The following is a 16,890-nucleotide window of genomic DNA, read 5'->3' as shown; positions in this document are numbered from 1 at the left end:
CCTGCACTGAAGACACCAGCACGCAGGCGAGGAGCAGGAGGCGGCTGGGAGCGAACAGGAATTCCCAGCCAGGAGGCACAGGGAAGGAGGGGCTCCCGCCGGGCATCAGCAGAGGGGTTTGGCCAGGCCTGGGGAGGAGCGAAAGGGGCCTGGGTGCTGCCGGCCCCATCAGTGCCGTGACGCTCGCTGCAGGGCCCCCAGTGCTGTCAGCACCCCCCCTTGCCAGGGGGCTGGGCCGGGTAGCGGACTCCAGCACAGCTCAGGATGTGGCCCTCTGCCAAGCAGGGAGCTGTGAGAACAGGATGGGGGCCATATTCCGGGTCCAGATCGCTCCCTGGGGCGGGGCAGATGCCGGGGGAGAACAGGGGCGATGGGTGGCACCTGCTGTGCATCTGGGCAAAGCCCCAGGAAGGGAGACCAGGGCGGCTCCTGGGGAGGTGGGACCAGCCCTGAGGGGGTGTCTGGGCCCACCGGATGCCCCCCGCCGGCTGGGGGGAGGGGTAATTTGGGTTTCAGCCCCTGCCCCACCCCCACAGCGTAGGTGACATTCAGGGCCCTGCGGCGGTGCTGGCAAGACCCAGCTGGGCTCCAGGCAGCAGCTCCAGGGATCCCCCGGCCAGTGGGCAGGGAAGGGGTGGGGGAGTAGAGCCGCCCCCAAAACTCCTCCTGGGAAGGGGGGGGGCACCGCCTGGCACTGCAGTCGCTCTGATTGGCGGCATAGTGGGGAAGGCAGCCAAGCAGAGGGGCCCTTCCCCGGGCAGGGCTGAAACCCCTGCCAGGGCTGGAGCTGGGCCCCCCCCCGGGCTGGGGCAGGCAGGGGGGTGCCTCCCAGCTCTGCTACCCTGGCACAGGTGGGGCCGGCCCAGGCCCGCGCTGCCCCTTGCCCCACTCTCTGCTTAGCCCATGGGGGTGGGCAGGGCAGAGACAGAGGCTGGGGGGCGGGGAGCAGCTGCTGCAGCTGTGCCATGGTCTGCAGTGGGGGCTGGGGGGCCATTAGGAAAGTTGGGCCCTAGGCGGGGGGTGACGCTCTGGGATGGTTACCGGGTGGGGGGGGTCTCCATCCTCAGAGGGTCTCAAGCTGCGGCTGGGCACAGGCCAGGCTGGGCTGGTTCAGTCGGGTTGGTCCTGCTTGGAGCAGGGGTTGGACATGACGCCTCCCGCGTCCCTCCCCACCCCCATCTTCTAGGACTCGACCCCCTCCACCCCCCACACACCACAAGGCAGGGAAAATACTGAAGCGGCTTTATTTACAGACCCAACGCAACCCGAACGAAACCGGTGTGACTCCATATTGCACAGTGTTAGCCCCAGAGATGGGGTGGGGCACCTGAGGATGGGGAGCCCCCCCAGGTCCCCTCCTCCCCGGGCCCCATAAAGGCTCCTTCCCAACCGCAGACGGGGAAACAGCTTCCAGTGCAGAACTGAGGGGGGGGAGATGGGGGTGCAGTGACCCAGCCCCAGGTGGCCCCGCCCGCCCCAGCAGGGGCAGTGGGGGTGTGGGGCCCAGCTCGCCAGCACGGTGGTTACAACACAAGCTAACAGCAGCCGTGGGGAGAATAAATAAATTAGAAAATATATTAACACTGACATTAAAAAATAACCATAAACCACCAACGGGGGGGGGGCCTGGGGAACCCCCGGCAGTGTCCAAGGAAGAACTGGGGGGGGACGGAGCTAGGGGCCGGCCGGCCGCTCACCTGTCCGCGGCCGTGCTCCAAACAGTGCCGGGGCCGGCAGCACCGACCCCCCCCATACAGACCCGTGGTCCCTGGGGCTCAGCCCAGCCCAGCCCTCCATCGAGGGAAGGGGGCGCAGCCCAGTCAGCACAAGACGGGCTTTGCCCAGAGCGGGATCTCAGCCCTGCCCGTCCAGCGCCCGGGAGCCACCCACTTGCTTGCCCTATGGCTGGGCAGCAGCTGCTTCCCTGGCAGGGGCCCCTGCTTCTCCTCCAGCCCCCGGAGAGCCACGACCGCCCCGGGGCAGGGCTGGCAGGAACCAGGCCCGGCTGAAGTGCTAGCGGGCGGCAGGGGGCTCTCCGGGTCCCCCCCGACTCCCCAGAACACCCGGGCAGCGGGTAGAGGAGAGGGCCAGGGCGGCTTTGCCCTGCCTCCCCGCCATGCAGCTGCTGGCTGCCCCCACGAGACCCCGACTCAGTCCCCGGGTTCCTTCCTGGGGCCGGCCCTGGGCCCGGCTGGCCGGCGCCCGCACTAGCACTCCAGCGTGGCACCGAAGCTCCTGCGGCAGTCGATGGCCTTGGAGCTGGGCGGCTGCACCCGCTGCCTCCTCAGCTCCTCCTTGCCCAGGCTGTTGGCCAGCTTGGAGTAGGCGGCTTTGTACTTCTTGTCGAAGGCGGCTGCGGGGGAGACGGGGGTCAGGCTCCGGGGGGCTCCGGGGACGCGGGCTCCAGCCTGCAGCAGACCCGAGCGCCCCAGATCCCCCAAGCTCTCCGCCGAGCCAGGGAGCCTGTGTCGTCCCCCCAACCAATGGGTCCGGCCGGGCCCCTCTGTCCCTGCTCTCCCCCAGCCCCAGCCACGTACCGATGTCGACGTGCTCCTTGCCCAGCGCCGCCAGCACGAGGAAGAGGATCTCCCGGTAAACGCTCCTACCGGAGGAAGGGGAGAGCGTGACGCTGCGGGGGTGCAGAGCGGGGGAGGGGTGGCAGAGTGGGGGGTGGGGTTGCGGGGGGCGGTACCTCTGCAGGGGCGGGGGCCGGGGCTGCGCGGCCAGGGTCTCCAGGAAGAGAGCGATGGCCTTGTGGACCTCGCCCAGCCCCACGTGGCTCAGCACGGCCTCCAGGAACGCCAGCGAGAAGGGGCAGCCGGGGTGGTGCAGGGCTGAGGGCTGCATCTGGGCAGTGCGGTTCCCTGTGGGGAGAGAGCGGGGGTCACAGCACCGACCCCTCCCCACCCCTTCCACTGACCCACCCCACCCCAGCACCAAGACATCTGCTGCTAACAGCCCCTCCCCCAGCCCTGCCCCCTGCCCCCCGCTACTCACTGTGGCCCCTCCAGAGCGCATAGAGGGGGGGGCAGCTGTCGGGGTCCGGGGTCAGGACGTCCCAGAGCAGGCGCACGCACACCGGGGGGCCGTCCGGGGCTGGGGCCTGCCAAACAGACATTGTGAGTGGGGTGGGGGTCAGAGCAGGCGGGGACCCCGTGGCCCCCCCCCGGGGATGCCCCTTCCCTGGGCCCCTCGCTGGCCAGGTGGCAGCTCGCAGGGCCCAGGGGTGCCCGACTCCCGTACCTGGGGCGCGGGCCGGACGTGCCGGGAGGCCAGCACCAGCTGCAGCAGCTTGCTGGGTAAGCCGAGGCGGCAGAAGTACCAGAGCAGGTTCCAGTAGATGATGGGATGGCTGTCCACCAGCTCGGGCTGGGCCAGGAAGTCGCTGCCCTCATTCTCCAGCAGGCTCTCCAGCTCCTTGCGCAGCACCAGCGGGCTCAGGTAGGCGAAGGTCTCCAGCTCCGACCGCAGGGCAGGGCCCCGGGCCGCCTGCAGGGACCGTGGCCGGGCTCAGGGCCTATTGACCAGCCAGCGCCGGGCAAAGCCCTTCCCCACTGCTCTGCCCCTCAGCCCTGCCCGCCCGTGCCTCTCCCTCCTGACCTGACCCGCAGCCCCCCAGCTCTGCCCAGCCCTCGCTCCCGACCCGCAGCCCCTGCGGCCCCAGCCCTCGGGCAGGGCAGGCGAGGCACGGAGCGCAGTCCCGACTGGGGGGCTCTAGAGACAGCGCCCGCAGCGCCCGCTTCTGGCTGGCCCCTCCGCCGCAGGGGTGTCTCAGGACTCCGAGGGGGCTGGGAACCGGAGGGGGGGAGCCGTGTGCAGAGAGGGCCGGGCCGGGCCAGGCCGTACCGCGGAGTCCTTGCAGCCGTTGCAGAGCGACAGGGGGGTCCCCGGCTCCGGCTCGGCCTGGTCCAGAGCCAGGCACTGGTAGCGGTCACTGAGCACCGGGCCGCGGGCAGCTGGCGGAGGCTCTGAGGGGCTGGGGAGGGAGAGAGGGGGCAGGTTAGTGCTGGGCTGCTCGGCGCCAGCCCCCCGTGCCTGGGGGGACACGTCCCCTTAACTGCCACCCCCCATCAGCCAGCCCCGCGCCCGACGGCGAGCACCCCTGGACAGTCCCCACGACGGCGGGCGAGATCCCAGAAGAAGGCAGGTCCGACACCCCAATGATGTGACCTCCCCACCCCCCAGGCCTCCGAGGGCGGGGCTCTCACCTGGGCTGCTGTGGGACGTGCTGGATCTCGATGCTGAGGACGGGCACGAAGGGGTGGGCGCAGAAGGGGCAGGCCGTGTTCAGGTTGGAGTCGTCGGGCGTCCAGCCGGCCATCACCTCCTCGTCGTGCACCAGCCAGCCGCACGTCTGGCACAGCGAGCAACTGGAGAGCAGGATCTGCGGGGCGAGGGGCAGGGAACAGCTTGGCCCCACAGCCGCACCCCGGCCCGCCCCAGAGGACAGGGAGACACCCCCACCTTGATGGTCACGGGGCCCCTCCCTGGCCCCTGGGGGGTCATGGTCAGAGCCCATCACTGCCCCCTGCCTGGGACGCTGCCCACCAGCCCCGCGAGTCCCCCACGGCCCCCTCACCTCCACGGGGGGCAGCTCCGGCCCGGGCGAGGCCTCGGGCAGCAGATCCGAAGACTTGCGCAGGCTGAAACTGGACAGCGACGTGTCAGACAGGTCGAACTCGCTGCCCAGGGAGACGGAGCTCTGGGGAGAGACAGCTCGTGAGCCCCGGGGGGCCCCCAGCTCAGCCGGACCTCCCCGCCCGGAGAGCGGCCGCGGTGCCCGTCCCAAGGTCCCCAGGCCCAGCAGCGCACGTGGAGGCACCAGCTCCCTGCCAGCTCCAGGAATTCAGCCCCACAGCAGGGTGCATGGGGGGGTCCTGCCCACTCCCAGCCCCCCAGCAGGGTGTGGGGGGGTCCCTGCCCGTAGGCCTAGCCCAGCAGCAGTGGAGGGCCCCCCCAGTCCAAGCCCTGCCCAGGAGCAGTGGGGTCCGTCCCAGCCCTACCTCGGAGGCGGTGGAGTCGGGGCGCTCGTGGGGGTGCAGCAGGCTGTCCACGGGGCTCTTGCGTGGCTGAGGCTCTCTCGGCTCCGGGGCCTGGCGCAGGGAGGAGCGCCGGGCTGGGGACAGCAGCTGCTGCAGCTTGGCGGCCAGCCCCCGGCGTGGCGCCCCTCCCTGGCCGTGGTGGTTCTTGTCACGCCGGCCCAGCCCCAGGCTCGGCTGCACGTCGGCGCCGTCCAGGGCCGTCCGGTCGCTCTCGTCCGTCTGGAAGCTGACGTCCGACAGGCTCCCGTCCTCCGAGCTGCCCGGCCCGTCCAGCAGCTGCTGCAGGCCGGGCGGGAGGACGACTAACGAGTCGCTGCCGGGCTCCAGCACCCCCAGTGCCTTGATCACTGGGGCGGGGGGGGGGACAGGGTTAGGGGGGCCCAGAGCCGGGTCCCTCACATCCTAACCCCAACACGCCCCTCAGCCCGGAGAGCCCTGCACCCCACTCCTGCTACCCCAGGTGCCGTCTCGCCCTCCCCCCGCCCCCCCCCGCCGGCTGCGACTCACTCTGGGCCACGCCGGCCTCGACGGCGGAGGGCTGGCTGCAGGGGAAGCCGTCGCTGTTGCTCTTCACCAGCTGGCCGCCCGGCGCGGCCTCCTGCAGGCTCTGCCCGGCCCAGGTGGTCTGGCGCTGCAGGCTGGGGCGGGGCCGGGAGCCTCTGCTCTCTGCACAGCCGGAGGGAGAGAGTGTGGGCTGCCGGCCCCAAGGCTGCCCCCCCCCCCCCCCACAGCTAGCCCCCCCCACGCACCTGGCAGGCTGCCGCCGGCTCTGCTCTCCAGCTGCCGCTGCCGCAGGGGCTGCCGGAACTGGGCAGCGCCCAGCACCACGTTGCGCAGCTTGGCCCAGCGCAGCCGCCCGCCCTGCGTGCTGGACGGCCACTTGCTCTCCAGCACAGCCTGCAAGAGAGCGAGCCCCCCCCGGCCCACCGGTTACCCGGGAGACGGCAGGTGAGGGGGCCCCCCCCGCCAACCCTCCCCCTCCCGGGGCCCAGGCCGGGCCGGTACCTTGTTGTAGTAGGCGTAGGTGAGGGCGTTGGGCACGATGCCGGCCCGTTTCATGCCCAGCATGACACGCACGGAGAGCACCGGCTCGCCGTACTGCCCGCACAGCTGCAGGAGGCTCCGGTAGCAGACCTGGGGGGACAAGAGGGCGCGGTGAGGAAAGCGGGGGCAACCGGCTCCCCCCTGGGTCCCCAGACGGGCACGGCACGCTGGCCTCCCAGCTGTGCAGCCAGGCTGGGCACCGGCTGGGTCACACCCAGGGAGGGGGCTGGCGCGGGGGCAGCTCCGGCCCCAGGGGAGGGGGCCGTGGAGCACGGGGGGGGTCCGCACCTCGTCCGGGAGCACCACCTTCCTGCTCTCCATCTGCTGCAGCACCTCGTAGGCCGTCTGCAGCGCCCGCGCCTTGGAGGGGGCGGCCCGCACGTAGGTGGGCAGGTAGATGAACCACAGCCCGTAGCAGTGGCCCAGCAGGCACCGGGCCCACATGTCGGGCACGGACGAGTACTTCTGCGCCACCCGCTGCGCCACCTTCATCTCCTGGGGACACGGGGGGTCAGCGGGGTCCAGCACCCCGGCCTGCCAGGCAGCCTGGGGAACGCAACCGCCGCCCCCAGAGCTGGCATTTCCCTCCCCCCTGGCTCTGCCGCCCCCAGCGCTGCCACCCCCGCCACCAGAGCTGGCACCCCTCTCCCCCCGGCTCTGCCACCCCCACCCCCACCCCGGGGGCAGTTCCCAGGGCTCCCCGCAGGAAGGGCCGAGGCCCAACGCCCCCGGGAGTCTGCGTCACCTGCTTGGTGCGGCGTGGCGCGGGGCTGGAGGGGGCGCTGCTCTTGGCCGGGCACAGCGGGGCCGTCGGCTGGTCCAGGGGGCGCTCGAAGAGCTCGGCCCGCAGCACGGGGAAGCAGTCGTAGCTGGGGAGGGGGGAAGAGGGGGTCAGGGGGGCGGCTGCGGGTGCGGGGGGAGGGCGGAGAGTCGGGGAGGTCTCACCAGTAACGCGCAGGCAGCTCAGCCCCGTCGGGGCCCGCCGGCTCCTCGGGGGGCATGATGAAGACGGTGTGCTCCCCGCCCCGGGAGTCGTCCAGCTCCACCAGCGGCGTCTCCTCGGCCTTCTCCAGATCCACCTGCACCTGGGGGAGCAGAGGGGGTGTCGCTGGGGCAGGGCATCGCTAGGCACCTGGTGTCAGGGGGAAGGGAGTCGCTAGGGGCGGGGCATCAGGGTGTTGCTGGGGTGGGATGCTGGGCCGTTGCTAGGGGGTGGGGCATCGCTAGGGGGTGGGGGTGGAGTCACTAGGGGCGAGGGGGCGGGGCGTCACTGCATCGGCAGGGTGTCGCTAGGGGGTGGGGCGTCAGTGCGCATTGGGGCGCCGCTAGGGGGCAGGATGTTGATAGGGGAGGGACATCAGAGCATTGCTAGGGGGCAGGACGTCGCTAGGGGGCACTGGGGTGTCACTAGCAGGCATCAGGGCGGGGTCAGGGGCGGGGCATCACTAGGGGCGGGGCCAGGGGCATGGGGGTGGGGCCGTGGGCCTGGGGGCGGGGCGGGCGTCACCTTGTCCACGCAGGTGTCGAAGAACTCGAGGCCGGCGTGCCGGTGGCTGGCGAAGGAGCACTCCTCGATGAACTGCGTGAAGAGCTGCGTGCGCAGCAGCTGCCCGTAGAACTTGTGGCAGGCCCGGTCCCGGGACTTGAGGAAGCCTGGGGGGCAGGGAGGAGGGGGTCAGATGGCAGCTCGGCCCCCCCCCACGCCTCCCCGCCGGACCCCGCCGCCCTCACCCTGCAGGAAGAAGAGGCTGCTGGAGTCGTGGGTGGTGTCGGAGGGCGCCTGGGTGATGGGCAGCAGGAAGGCGCGGTACCCCTTCAGCACGCAGGCCATGAAGCGCAGGAAGGCGGCCTGGATCTCCAGCTCCAGCTGCTTGCGCCGCCCGTACACCAGGTCGTAGTCGGTCAGCAGGAACTCCAGCGATGCCTCCTCCACCGCCTTGTTGTACACTGGGGGCGGCGCAGGCTTCAGCACGGCCCCCGGGCACCCTCCTGGGCCCCCGCGCCACCCCTGGGCTCCTCGCTGACCGCCTGCATCCCCCGAGCTCCCCGCTGACCCCCCAAGGCTCCCTCCCGATCCCCCACGGCCCCTGGGCTCCCCACGCCACTCCCGGCTCCCCACTGACCCCTCATACCCCCCAGGCTCCCTCTTGACTCCCCTATGCCCCCCACATTCCCCCAGGGTCCCCGCTGACCCTGCACCCCTAGGCTCCCCGTGCCCCCCGCTGACCCCCCAGGCTCTCCACTGACCCCGCACACCTCCAGGCTCCCAGCTCATCCCCTGCACCCCCACTGGTCTCCCCGCTCACTTCCTGCACCCTCCCCGGGCTCTCCCATCACCCCCACGCTCCCCGCTCCCCCCCCGTGCCCCCGGCTCCCCAACGCTCCGCCCAGCAGCGCCTGCCCCCACGAGGCCCCCGCGCCCCACTCACTCTCGTCCAGCTGCTGGAAGTGGGCGTGCAGCGAGGCCAGCAGCACCTTGCAGGGCCGGCGGGGCAGCGAGCGGGGAGACAGCAGCTTCCTCTCCTCACTCCTGCCGGGCGAGACAGAGACGAGCACACAGCAGAGCTGCCCTCACTGTCAGCACCTCCTGCTGGGCAGCCCCGTCCTCTCCCCGGGGCCCCTCCGGCTGGGGCAAGCGGGCCGGGACGCGAGGGCGAATGCCACGTCGCACCGCGCTGCGGGGCAGCTTAGGGGGAAAGCCGGCGACGGGGCCGGCGGGAGCCGGGCCAGAGGCCCGGAGCTCCCCCCACACACACGGCCGCGGGCTGGTTCCGGGCCCTTGTCCCCGGCGGGGGCCGGGCGCGGGGTCACTCACTGGAAGATGGTGTTGGTGTCGAGGTCGACGCAGATGACGTCGTGGGGGGGGTCGTAGAGGTCGAAGTAGCTGGAGTGGATGCCGACGATGAAGGGCACGGGGGCGCACAGCACGTCCGCCAGCGTCAGCGGGCACAGCGGGATGTAGGGGCACTGCCAGCGCAGCGGGAAGATCATCTGAGGGGCGGGGGGGCAAGGGAGAGCCGAGTCAGCAGCCCCAGGGGCCCGGCCGCAGGGGGCGAGCCCCGCTGCCCTCTCCCGCCCCCCGGGCCCGGACTCACGGAGACGAGGGCCTCGCTCACGCTGGTCAGCACGTCGGGGCGCAGCGAGTGGATCAGCAGCTTCTGCTCGGTCAGCACGGCCAGCAGCAGCGTGAGGGCGTTCTCGGGGCCCAGGTTCTGCAGCAGGGTCAGGAAGCTGGCTCCGCTGCGGGGGGGAGAGCACGCGGCATCCAGACAGCGCTCAGCCCCCCGCCCCGCCCCGCCCCCGGCGCGCCGTCCTGCCCCCCGTCAGCAAAGGGACCTGAGCCCCAGGCTGCCCCCGCCCCCCCCGGACTGTACCTGAGAGGCAGCGGGGAGGACACGGGCTGGCAGAGCAGCAGGTTATCGTAGGGAGACATCTGGGGGGAGAGGAAATTGACAGCGCGGTCAGCGGCACCAGCCCCACAGCAGCCTGGGGCAGGGACAGGTGGGGGGGAGGGGGAGAGCTGCCCAGGGGTAGGGACAGGGGGGCTCGCAGGAGCCTCGGGCTTTTGGAGACCCGGGCGGGGAACGCCTGATCCCAAACACCAACTGCAGCCCGCGTCGGCAGTGCCAGGCCAGGCGCTGGAGCCGGGGCCACCGGGCAGGGCTGGCAGCCGAGCGTCCGGCTGGGCCGGGGCCGGGGCCGAGGGGCTCTCACCTGCACCAGGATGCGCGGTCGCTGCGGCGATGGGAAGGGGACGTTGTACATGAAGTGGGAGATGTGCCTGGGGGGAGAGGAGTCCGTCAGAGAGGGGCATGGGGGCAGTGGGGCTCCCCAGTCCCTCTCACTTGGGGGGACTTCCCTTCCGCTCCCCCCCGGCTCCCAGAGCCCCTGGCTCTCCACCCCTCATGGCGCCTCCCCGTCCCCTGCCCCCATCGTCCTCAGCCTCCGCCCCCCGCCCCTGCCCCAAAGACCCCGCGGGCCGGGCCGGGCTCACGTTTCCAGGGGCAGCACGTGGGGCCCCGAGATGGAGTAGCGGTAGATGAACATGAGGAACTTGTGGAAGACGTCGAAGAAGGGCCAGTGCGACAGGATGCAGATGCTGCGGCGGGTCTGCACCGACTTGCTGGTGATGGGGCGCCGGTCGACGACACTGAGCAGGCCCAGCCGCAGGCTCTGCTTGTCCGACAGCCGCTCCCGCGGGTAGGCCTCGTGGAACTGGATGGCAGCCCCGTACACCTGGGGGGGGGGAGATGGTGGGGCAGCAGAGGGGCCCCCGCACAGCGAGCCAGCAGCTTCCGCCTCGGAGCCAGGCCACGCCCCATCCTGCGGGGCTGTACACCCCGGTCCAGGTCCCCGGAGCCCCCTGCCCCCTCTTACCTTGTCCCCCGAGGCCCCGGTCAGCACGAAGGTGGAGAAGACGGGCAGCTGGTACTTGGTGTTGACGGGCCAGCTCTCAATGGTGGCGCCCATGGGCAGGCAGAAGATGGGCACCGATTCGGGCAGCGGGAAGGATTCGCTGTCCTGCTCGGGGTAGCGACTCAACAGGCCTGGAGAGAGACGCACGTCAGGCAGGAGTGCGGGGGCTGGGTCAGCAGTGCTGGGCCGTGGGGCCGGCACAACCCCCGCCCACCCCAGGCCTGGCACCAGCAGCTCCTCGCTTCCATGAGCAGCATGTCGGGGGGCGGGGAGGGGGGGGCAGGTGTCGGGGAGCAGGGGGGCCCTACCTGCTTCGTAGACCAGGGTGTTGGCTTTGGACATCGCCATCTTGTAGCACAGGAACATGGCCGGGCCCCACTGTGAGGAGAGGGCAGAGAGTGATCAGCAGGGCCGCGGCGCGGGGCAGGGGGCCAGGCTGGGGCCCGGAGGGACCTGCCACGCCTCCTCCCGGTGTGGCCAGCACCCGCCCAGGGAATCCAGCCCAACTCTGCCCTGCCCCTCTGCCAGGCACCTGCCCAGAGCCAGGCGGGCCGACGCGCCCCATAGCCCCTCCTCAGGCGGCTGTGATGCCCGCCAATACCCACCATGCCGGCGTTGAGGTTCCTGTCCACCCGGCAGAAGGTGTGTGGTGTGCTCTCCCCCTTGCTGGGCACGACCAGGCAGATGTCGGTGATGCCCAGGGTGTTGTGGCCCTGGGACTCGGCTGCCCGGCGGTAGGTGAGGAACGTGCGCTGGTGGCCGGGGGCGCCCGAGCTGAGGTTGGCAGAGCGGCTGTAGGGCGTCGTGTGGATGATCTCGTAGCCCGGCTTCAGGCGGTCCTTGCCCTCACAGTGCACCCTGGGGGGGGACGGGAGGGGGTCAGCAGGCACCATGGGGGAAGGGACGCCCCACACGCAGAGCGACTCGCCCTGCCCGGGGCAGGGGGAGGAGGGGAGCCCCGGGACACCCACCCCAGGTCGATGAGGGGCGGCTTGCCGCGGCCGCGCTGGTAGCAGATGTACATCTGGGGGCTGCTGAGCAGGCCGGCGTTGAGCTCCACGGGGTGGCCGGACGTGCTGCTCTCAATGCAGGTGAAGCCCTGGGGCGGCGTCTCGCCCTGCGAGCGGATGATGACGGCCACGTCGGTGATGGGCTCGCTGGGCCGGGCCGGCCGGGGCTGCTGGCTCTCCTCTTCCAAGGCCTTGGAGGAGTCGGTCAAGCCGGCGACCACGAAATAGTCCACGAGCTGCGGCGGCGTCTCCTCCGCCATGGCAGGCGGCTCACGGCATCTGGGGAGGGGGCAGGGCGGCGTCACGGGGGCGGAGGGCAGGGCCTGGACGGGCCGTGGGGGGAGGACGGCGCCATGGGAGGGGGAACGGTGCCATAATGCCCCAGCCCGGGATGGCAGGGAGCAGCCCAGACGACAGCCCCGAGGCGACGTCCCAGAGGCTGGGCCCAGCGTCCCGGAGAGAACGCTCCGTATGGCGGCATCATGGACACAAGGCCGCCAGCAGCCAACGGGAACTGCTGGGGGGGAGTGGGGCACAGGAGGTGCCACGGGGCAGGGCCGTTCGGGGGCTCTTTCGGGGGCTATGGGGTGGGTAGCAGCTGCCCTGTGGCCAAGCGGGAGCCTCAGCGCGATGCTGGGCGCAGGGTACCCGGGGGCGCGACTGAGCCGACAGCCGAAGGGAGGCGGTCTCCTGTGTCCTGCTCAGGCCCTAGCCAGCTCTGACAAATCAGCGACTGGAAAATCGGGGGTGGGGGTCCCTGAGGTTTGGGGGGGGGTCGATCCCTCTCCCCAGCCCCAGGAATTCCCCAGCATCCCTGGTTTCGGGGATTCCCATTGGGGAGCCTGGTTTCCCCCACACTCCCAGGAACCTCTGGAACAAGCACCAGAGCTAGCCAGGATGCGAGCCAGGGCACTGCCCAGGGCCTGAGGGCCACGCCAGCCTACCACCCCGAACCCCTGCCTGGCCGGCCAGCTGCTCTGCCAGTCCCCAGCGAAGCACCCGGCCCGGCAGGGGCAGGAAGGAAGTTCCCAGAGAACGACCCGAAAGGGGAGGGAAGAGGCTGACACCCAGGTGCAGGGCCGAGCAGGGGGCGCGATGGGGGGTTACGGATGGAGATGCCGGTGGAGCGTGAAGTCAGGGTAACGCTGCACCCCAGATCGGTGGGGCGCCCACCCTGGGACACTGCACCCAGAAGTGCCAGAGGTCAGGAGCATCCAGAGAGGGGAGCCTCTGCAGAGCGACAGCCGGGAGAGACGCTTCCACTGCCCCTCTCGTGGTGCAGCACCAGGACGCGCACACAGCCCAGAGAGGGAAAGCCAGTTCCACACCATGCCCAGCAACCTGTGGAACTCCCTGCCACGGGACCCCAGAGCTGGGCAGCGTTCGCGAAAGCCTCCTGCACGCAGGTGGAGGATGAGGGCACCCAGAGGAGAGCAAACACCCCCCCTGGGCAGGGACCCCAGAACAGGGACTCCTGCTCCACGTGGGAGGCAGCTGGGACCAGCCTGAGTGGGGGAAAGAAAACCTGGCTGGCAGCGCCCCGGCCTGATTCGCTCTGGCGGGTCCTGGGATCCCCCACGCAGGGTCCGCAGGGCGAAGCAGGCCGACCCCCGGCACAGCCCCTGACCCACCCCAGCAGGCTGACTGCAGGCCGGCAGGAGCCAGCTCCCGGCGCACAATACTGCATTCTCTGCCCGTGACAGGACACCCTGGCACCACAGCCGCCAGCGCCCGTCAGGGGAGCAGGCCCAGAGCTGGCAGAGGAACGGGGGGCTGGGCAGCCCCCGACGCAGCACAGCCCCAAGCTAAACCAACCCAGAAGGCGACCCAACTCCTGCAGCAGGTTTACCAGGGTACAGAGCTGGCTAGGGGGGCCCGGGGAGGCCCGGACGCTGCTCCGGCGTGGGGAGCACATCACCCATCCCGACCGCCCCAGCTGCTCCTCCCCCCACCTCCCTCTCTGGGACACAGCCGCCCCCGCCCACGCCAGGGCTACCCTGCTACTGCTCTAGACCCACGGGCAGCTCCCCCAGCCCGACGCCAAGCAGCTGGGCAGGGTCTTCCGCTGCCCCCCGAGACCCAATGCCCCCCAGTGCTGCCCTGGCCCCCACAGGCCCTCTCGGTGACAGTCACCGCCAAGGTACCAGCTGCGCTATAATTAGCCCTGGCCCACGTGATCCCGCGTGCTGCGGCAGGAAGAGATGCGGGTGGCTCTTAATTTAGCTTCCTGTAACTAACAGACCGGGGAGAGCCGCCACTGCTGCCCCACAGCGAGGGGGAGGGCGGCAGAGACACCTGACTCTGCACCGAAGTTGGTTGGGGCGTGGGGGGGGGGGTGAAGGCCTCCCTGGCAAGACCCTGCACCTGCCCCAGCCCCTCCGCAGGGAGGAGCCAGGCCTGCCCAGCACCCACCCCCACGAGCAGGGCATGGGAGGTGCCGGCCAACCCACGCTGCCCGGGGCCCGCCAGCCAGGTCAAGCTGCCGCTGGGCACCTGGCATCAGCCATTCCTAGTGCTGGCGAGCCCAGCGGCCCCGGCCAGACGGTGCCAGGCAGGCCCAGGGCTGTGTTGGGACGGCCGGGGGGCGGGATAGGCAGACACTAGGAGCTGCACAGACCCAGCAACCCCTGATCCACCCGGCATCAGATGGCTCAGCTCCCCGGCCCGGCTAGCACCTGCAGCGGCAGGGCCAGCCCACCGCAGCCACGTGAGCCGGTCCTCTTAGGTTCTGCTCCCAGCACGGGACCCCAGCAGCCAGAGCAGGGGGCTGGGAGCCAGGACCCCCAGGGCCAATCATCAGGTGACATTTCACACGCGTCCCCGGGGTCCTGGCCGAGCTGTGGAGCTGCCGAGGCAGATGAGGGCCCCCGCGCCACGGACTGCGTGTGCCCACGTCACCGCATGCATCAGGGGAAGCAAAGCAGCGAGGAAGCAGAGCCCCCAAAGCGCTGGGACCCCCACCTGCTGCCCCAACGCCCTCCACTGGCGGGGCGTTACACACCCACCCGGTCGGCAGAGCAAGACGGGGACCTCTCTGCCACGCCAGGCCCGCCCGGTCCCGAGTTCAAGGCCAGCCCAGGACGCCAGAGGCATTCCCATCTCCCCAGGGCACGTCAGCTCCTGGGTGAGCCGAGCTGGGCGGGTCTCAGCCATCTCCCGGCAGCCAGCTGTCCCCACCAGAGCGGTCGCTAGCTAGCCACGGACACCAAAGCCCCCGGGCGGAGAACTAGGCCCCACGGCTGGGGCTGTACCTGCTCTGCAGATGCACAGACACCGTTGCTCCGCCGGTGCGTTACAGCGACGCCTCCTCGCCGCTCCGGAGCGACCTGCGGGATCCCGTCGGCTGCGGGCAGGGGCTACGGGCAGGCCAGGAAGGGAGAGTGGGACTTTCCATTCTTAGCCACGGTTGCAACCAGCGCAGGAGGCAGCTGCCGGGCAAAGCAGAACTCAAAATGAGGAAGCCAGGAGCTCTCTGCGGCAGGGCGGGGCGGCCCCCCAGAGCCGGCTCAGGGCCCGTTTCCGCGCTGCCTTCCCGGGGATGGACCCAGGCCTGCGCCAGCAGAGACGGGCCGCGGCCCAGGCACGTGCGTCTGGCGGCCTGGTACAGCGAGGTCCCCAGCGGGGCGGCGGGGGCTGCGCCGCCCCCTCCCCCCCCACCCCAGCCCTTCGGAGCTCGGGGGCTGCCCCCCTGTGCTGGCTGCCAGGCCGGTGCGGCGGTGGGGGCTGCCCACCGGGGGATGGGCTGTGGGGCCCAGACCCCTGGCAGCAGGGCTGGGACCCCCCCCGAGCTGCCACCTTCTGGATCGAGCCCAGCTCTGCTGAGACCCCCCCACGGCCTGCACTAACCCCCCCCTCTGCTCAGCCGGGCACAGAGCCGGGCTGCACCTGCCCTGCGGACGGACGGACAGACGGACGGACAGACGGGTCCCCGGGCGCCAACCCAGCACCCGGGGCCGCCAGGCCAGGCGGGGGAGATGCCAGTTCCTGGGCACAGACCCGCCCCCGCCCTGCCCCAGCCCCTGCCCCTGCCGGCGGGGGGGGGGGGTACGGACGGGGGGGCCAGTAAGTTCTGTGCCCCACCCCGGGGCTCAGCATCGCGGGGGTGGGGGGGAACTTTAAACACACCCGAACATGCACCTGGGGCTTGAAATAGCAGACACCCGCCCCCAGCCCCCGGCAACCGGCCCCCCCCCCCACCCTCCCGGCCCCCCCACATCCCCCAGCCGCCACCGGCCCGCCCCCAGCCCCAGGCAACCCCCCCAGCCACCCCCGGCCCGCCCCCCAGCCCCCGGCAACCAGCCCCCCAGCCGCCCCCCAACACCCCCGGCTCCCCAACAGACCCCAGACCCCAGCCCCCAACACCCGGCCCTCCTCCAGGCCCCCAGCAAACCAGCCCCCCCAGCACGCCCCCCAACACCTACCGGCCCCCCAACATCCCCCAGGCACCCCCGGCCCGCCCGCCAGCCCCCGGCAACCAGCCCCCCGGCAACCGGCCCCCCAGCCGCCCCCCAACACCCCCGGCCCCCCAGCGCCCCCGGCCGGGCAGAGCCGCGCTCGGCCCTACCTGCCCCCCTGCAGCGAGCGGGGGCGGCCCGGGCGGGTCCGGCAGCCTCGGGCCCCGCGGGGGGCGCTGGGGGGAGGGGCGGGGGGGTCCCGGGGGGGCAGGGCCGAGGTGACGCCGCGCAGCCCCGCCCCGCCCCCTACCTGCGCTCGGCCCCGGCCCGGCCCCGCCATCGCCCGCCGCTGCCGCCGCCGCGCCCCGCCCCGCAGCGCCCCTGGCGGCCCGGAGGACGCGCTGCAGCCGGCGGGCGCCGGACGCCTGGGTTCCGGGGCGCCCAGCCGAGCCCCTCCGTCCGCAGACCCGCAGCCGGACCCGCGGGAGCCTCCCCCCCCCTTCGGTGAGCCACAGACCGGCCCGCCCGGCCCGCAGCGTCCCGCGGCAGCTGGGCGGGTCGGGGAGCAGCGCACCCCGCCGCCGGGCGGGTCTCAGCGGGGGGCCCCACCCCCCCTTACATCGCCAGCCTGCAGGCCGGTCCGGGGGGGCTGGCCCCGGGTACCCAGCACCCAGCTGAGCCGTGAGCCCCCGGCTCCCTCTGAACCCTCTTTGTTCAGCCCCCCTTTGCCCCCCCCCCCCCGCTGGTCAAACCCGGCTGGCAGCCAATGCCCCACTGACGGGCTCTGCAGTGCTGGGGGGGGCAGGTCCCAGCCAGCCTCTCACACCTGCGTCTCTAGGCCTCTCCAGCGAGCAAACAGCCCTTCCCCCCGCCCTCGGGGACAACGCTGCACAGAGGGGAAACTGAGGCACACACCGTATTCATGTAAAATATTTACAGAAAATTCTCCCTGCCCCACGGGCCCCCAGGGACCAGGATCACCCC

General features: G+C 71.9%; 1 protein-coding gene across 1 annotated transcript; it reads right to left on the bottom strand.

Moving 5' to 3' along the window:
- Positions 1-1,228: 1,228 nt before the first annotated feature.
- DENND4B (DENN domain containing 4B) lies at positions 1,229-16,173 on the bottom strand. The gene is made up of 29 exons (XM_067539291.1): positions 16,077-16,173; positions 14,764-14,940; positions 11,474-11,791; positions 11,108-11,360; positions 10,811-10,880; positions 10,464-10,633; positions 10,081-10,322; positions 9,801-9,867; positions 9,461-9,519; positions 9,182-9,326; positions 8,902-9,077; positions 8,516-8,616; positions 7,818-8,033; positions 7,594-7,739; positions 7,032-7,171; positions 6,832-6,955; positions 6,375-6,581; positions 6,048-6,176; positions 5,792-5,939; positions 5,550-5,708; positions 5,004-5,389; positions 4,580-4,702; positions 4,209-4,384; positions 3,847-3,976; positions 3,244-3,489; positions 2,998-3,103; positions 2,693-2,864; positions 2,538-2,602; positions 1,229-2,353 (listed from the first exon to the last, which is right to left on the bottom strand). The coding sequence occupies exons 3-29, from the start codon at positions 11,770-11,772 to the stop codon at positions 2,208-2,210; spliced, it is 4,401 nt and encodes a 1,466-aa protein (XP_067395392.1). The 5' UTR covers positions 11,773-11,791; positions 14,764-14,940; positions 16,077-16,173; the 3' UTR covers positions 1,229-2,207.
- Between the last annotated feature and the right edge of the window lie 717 nt (positions 16,174-16,890).

The sequence above is a fragment of the Emydura macquarii genome, unplaced genomic scaffold (genome assembly GCF_026122565.2).
Source record: "Emydura macquarii macquarii isolate MOO-44397 ecotype Brisbane River unplaced genomic scaffold, CSIRO-AGI_Emac_v2 contig_527, whole genome shotgun sequence".
Classification (NCBI taxonomy): domain Eukaryota; kingdom Metazoa; phylum Chordata; order Testudines; family Chelidae; genus Emydura; species Emydura macquarii.
Note: the sequence above shows the minus strand (reverse complement) of the source record. Positions and strands in the feature narration are given on the sequence as shown.

What these genes read in the sequence shown, in the direction of transcription:
- DENND4B (XM_067539291.1), bottom strand. Translation starts at nt 11,772, where the DNA reads ATGGCGGAGGAGACGCCGCCGCAGCTCGTGGACTATTTCGTGGTCGCC. An exon ending in CCGCCCCTCATCGACCTGGG is followed by an intron (nt 11,361 to 11,473) that starts GTGGGTGTCCCG and finishes GTCCCCCCCCAG; the next exon opens with GGTGCACTGTGAGGGCAAGG. An exon ending in CGGAGCTGCCCCCCGTGGAG is followed by an intron (nt 4,385 to 4,579) that starts GTGAGGGGGCCG and finishes CTCGCCCCGCAG; the next exon opens with ATCCTGCTCTCCAGTTGCTC.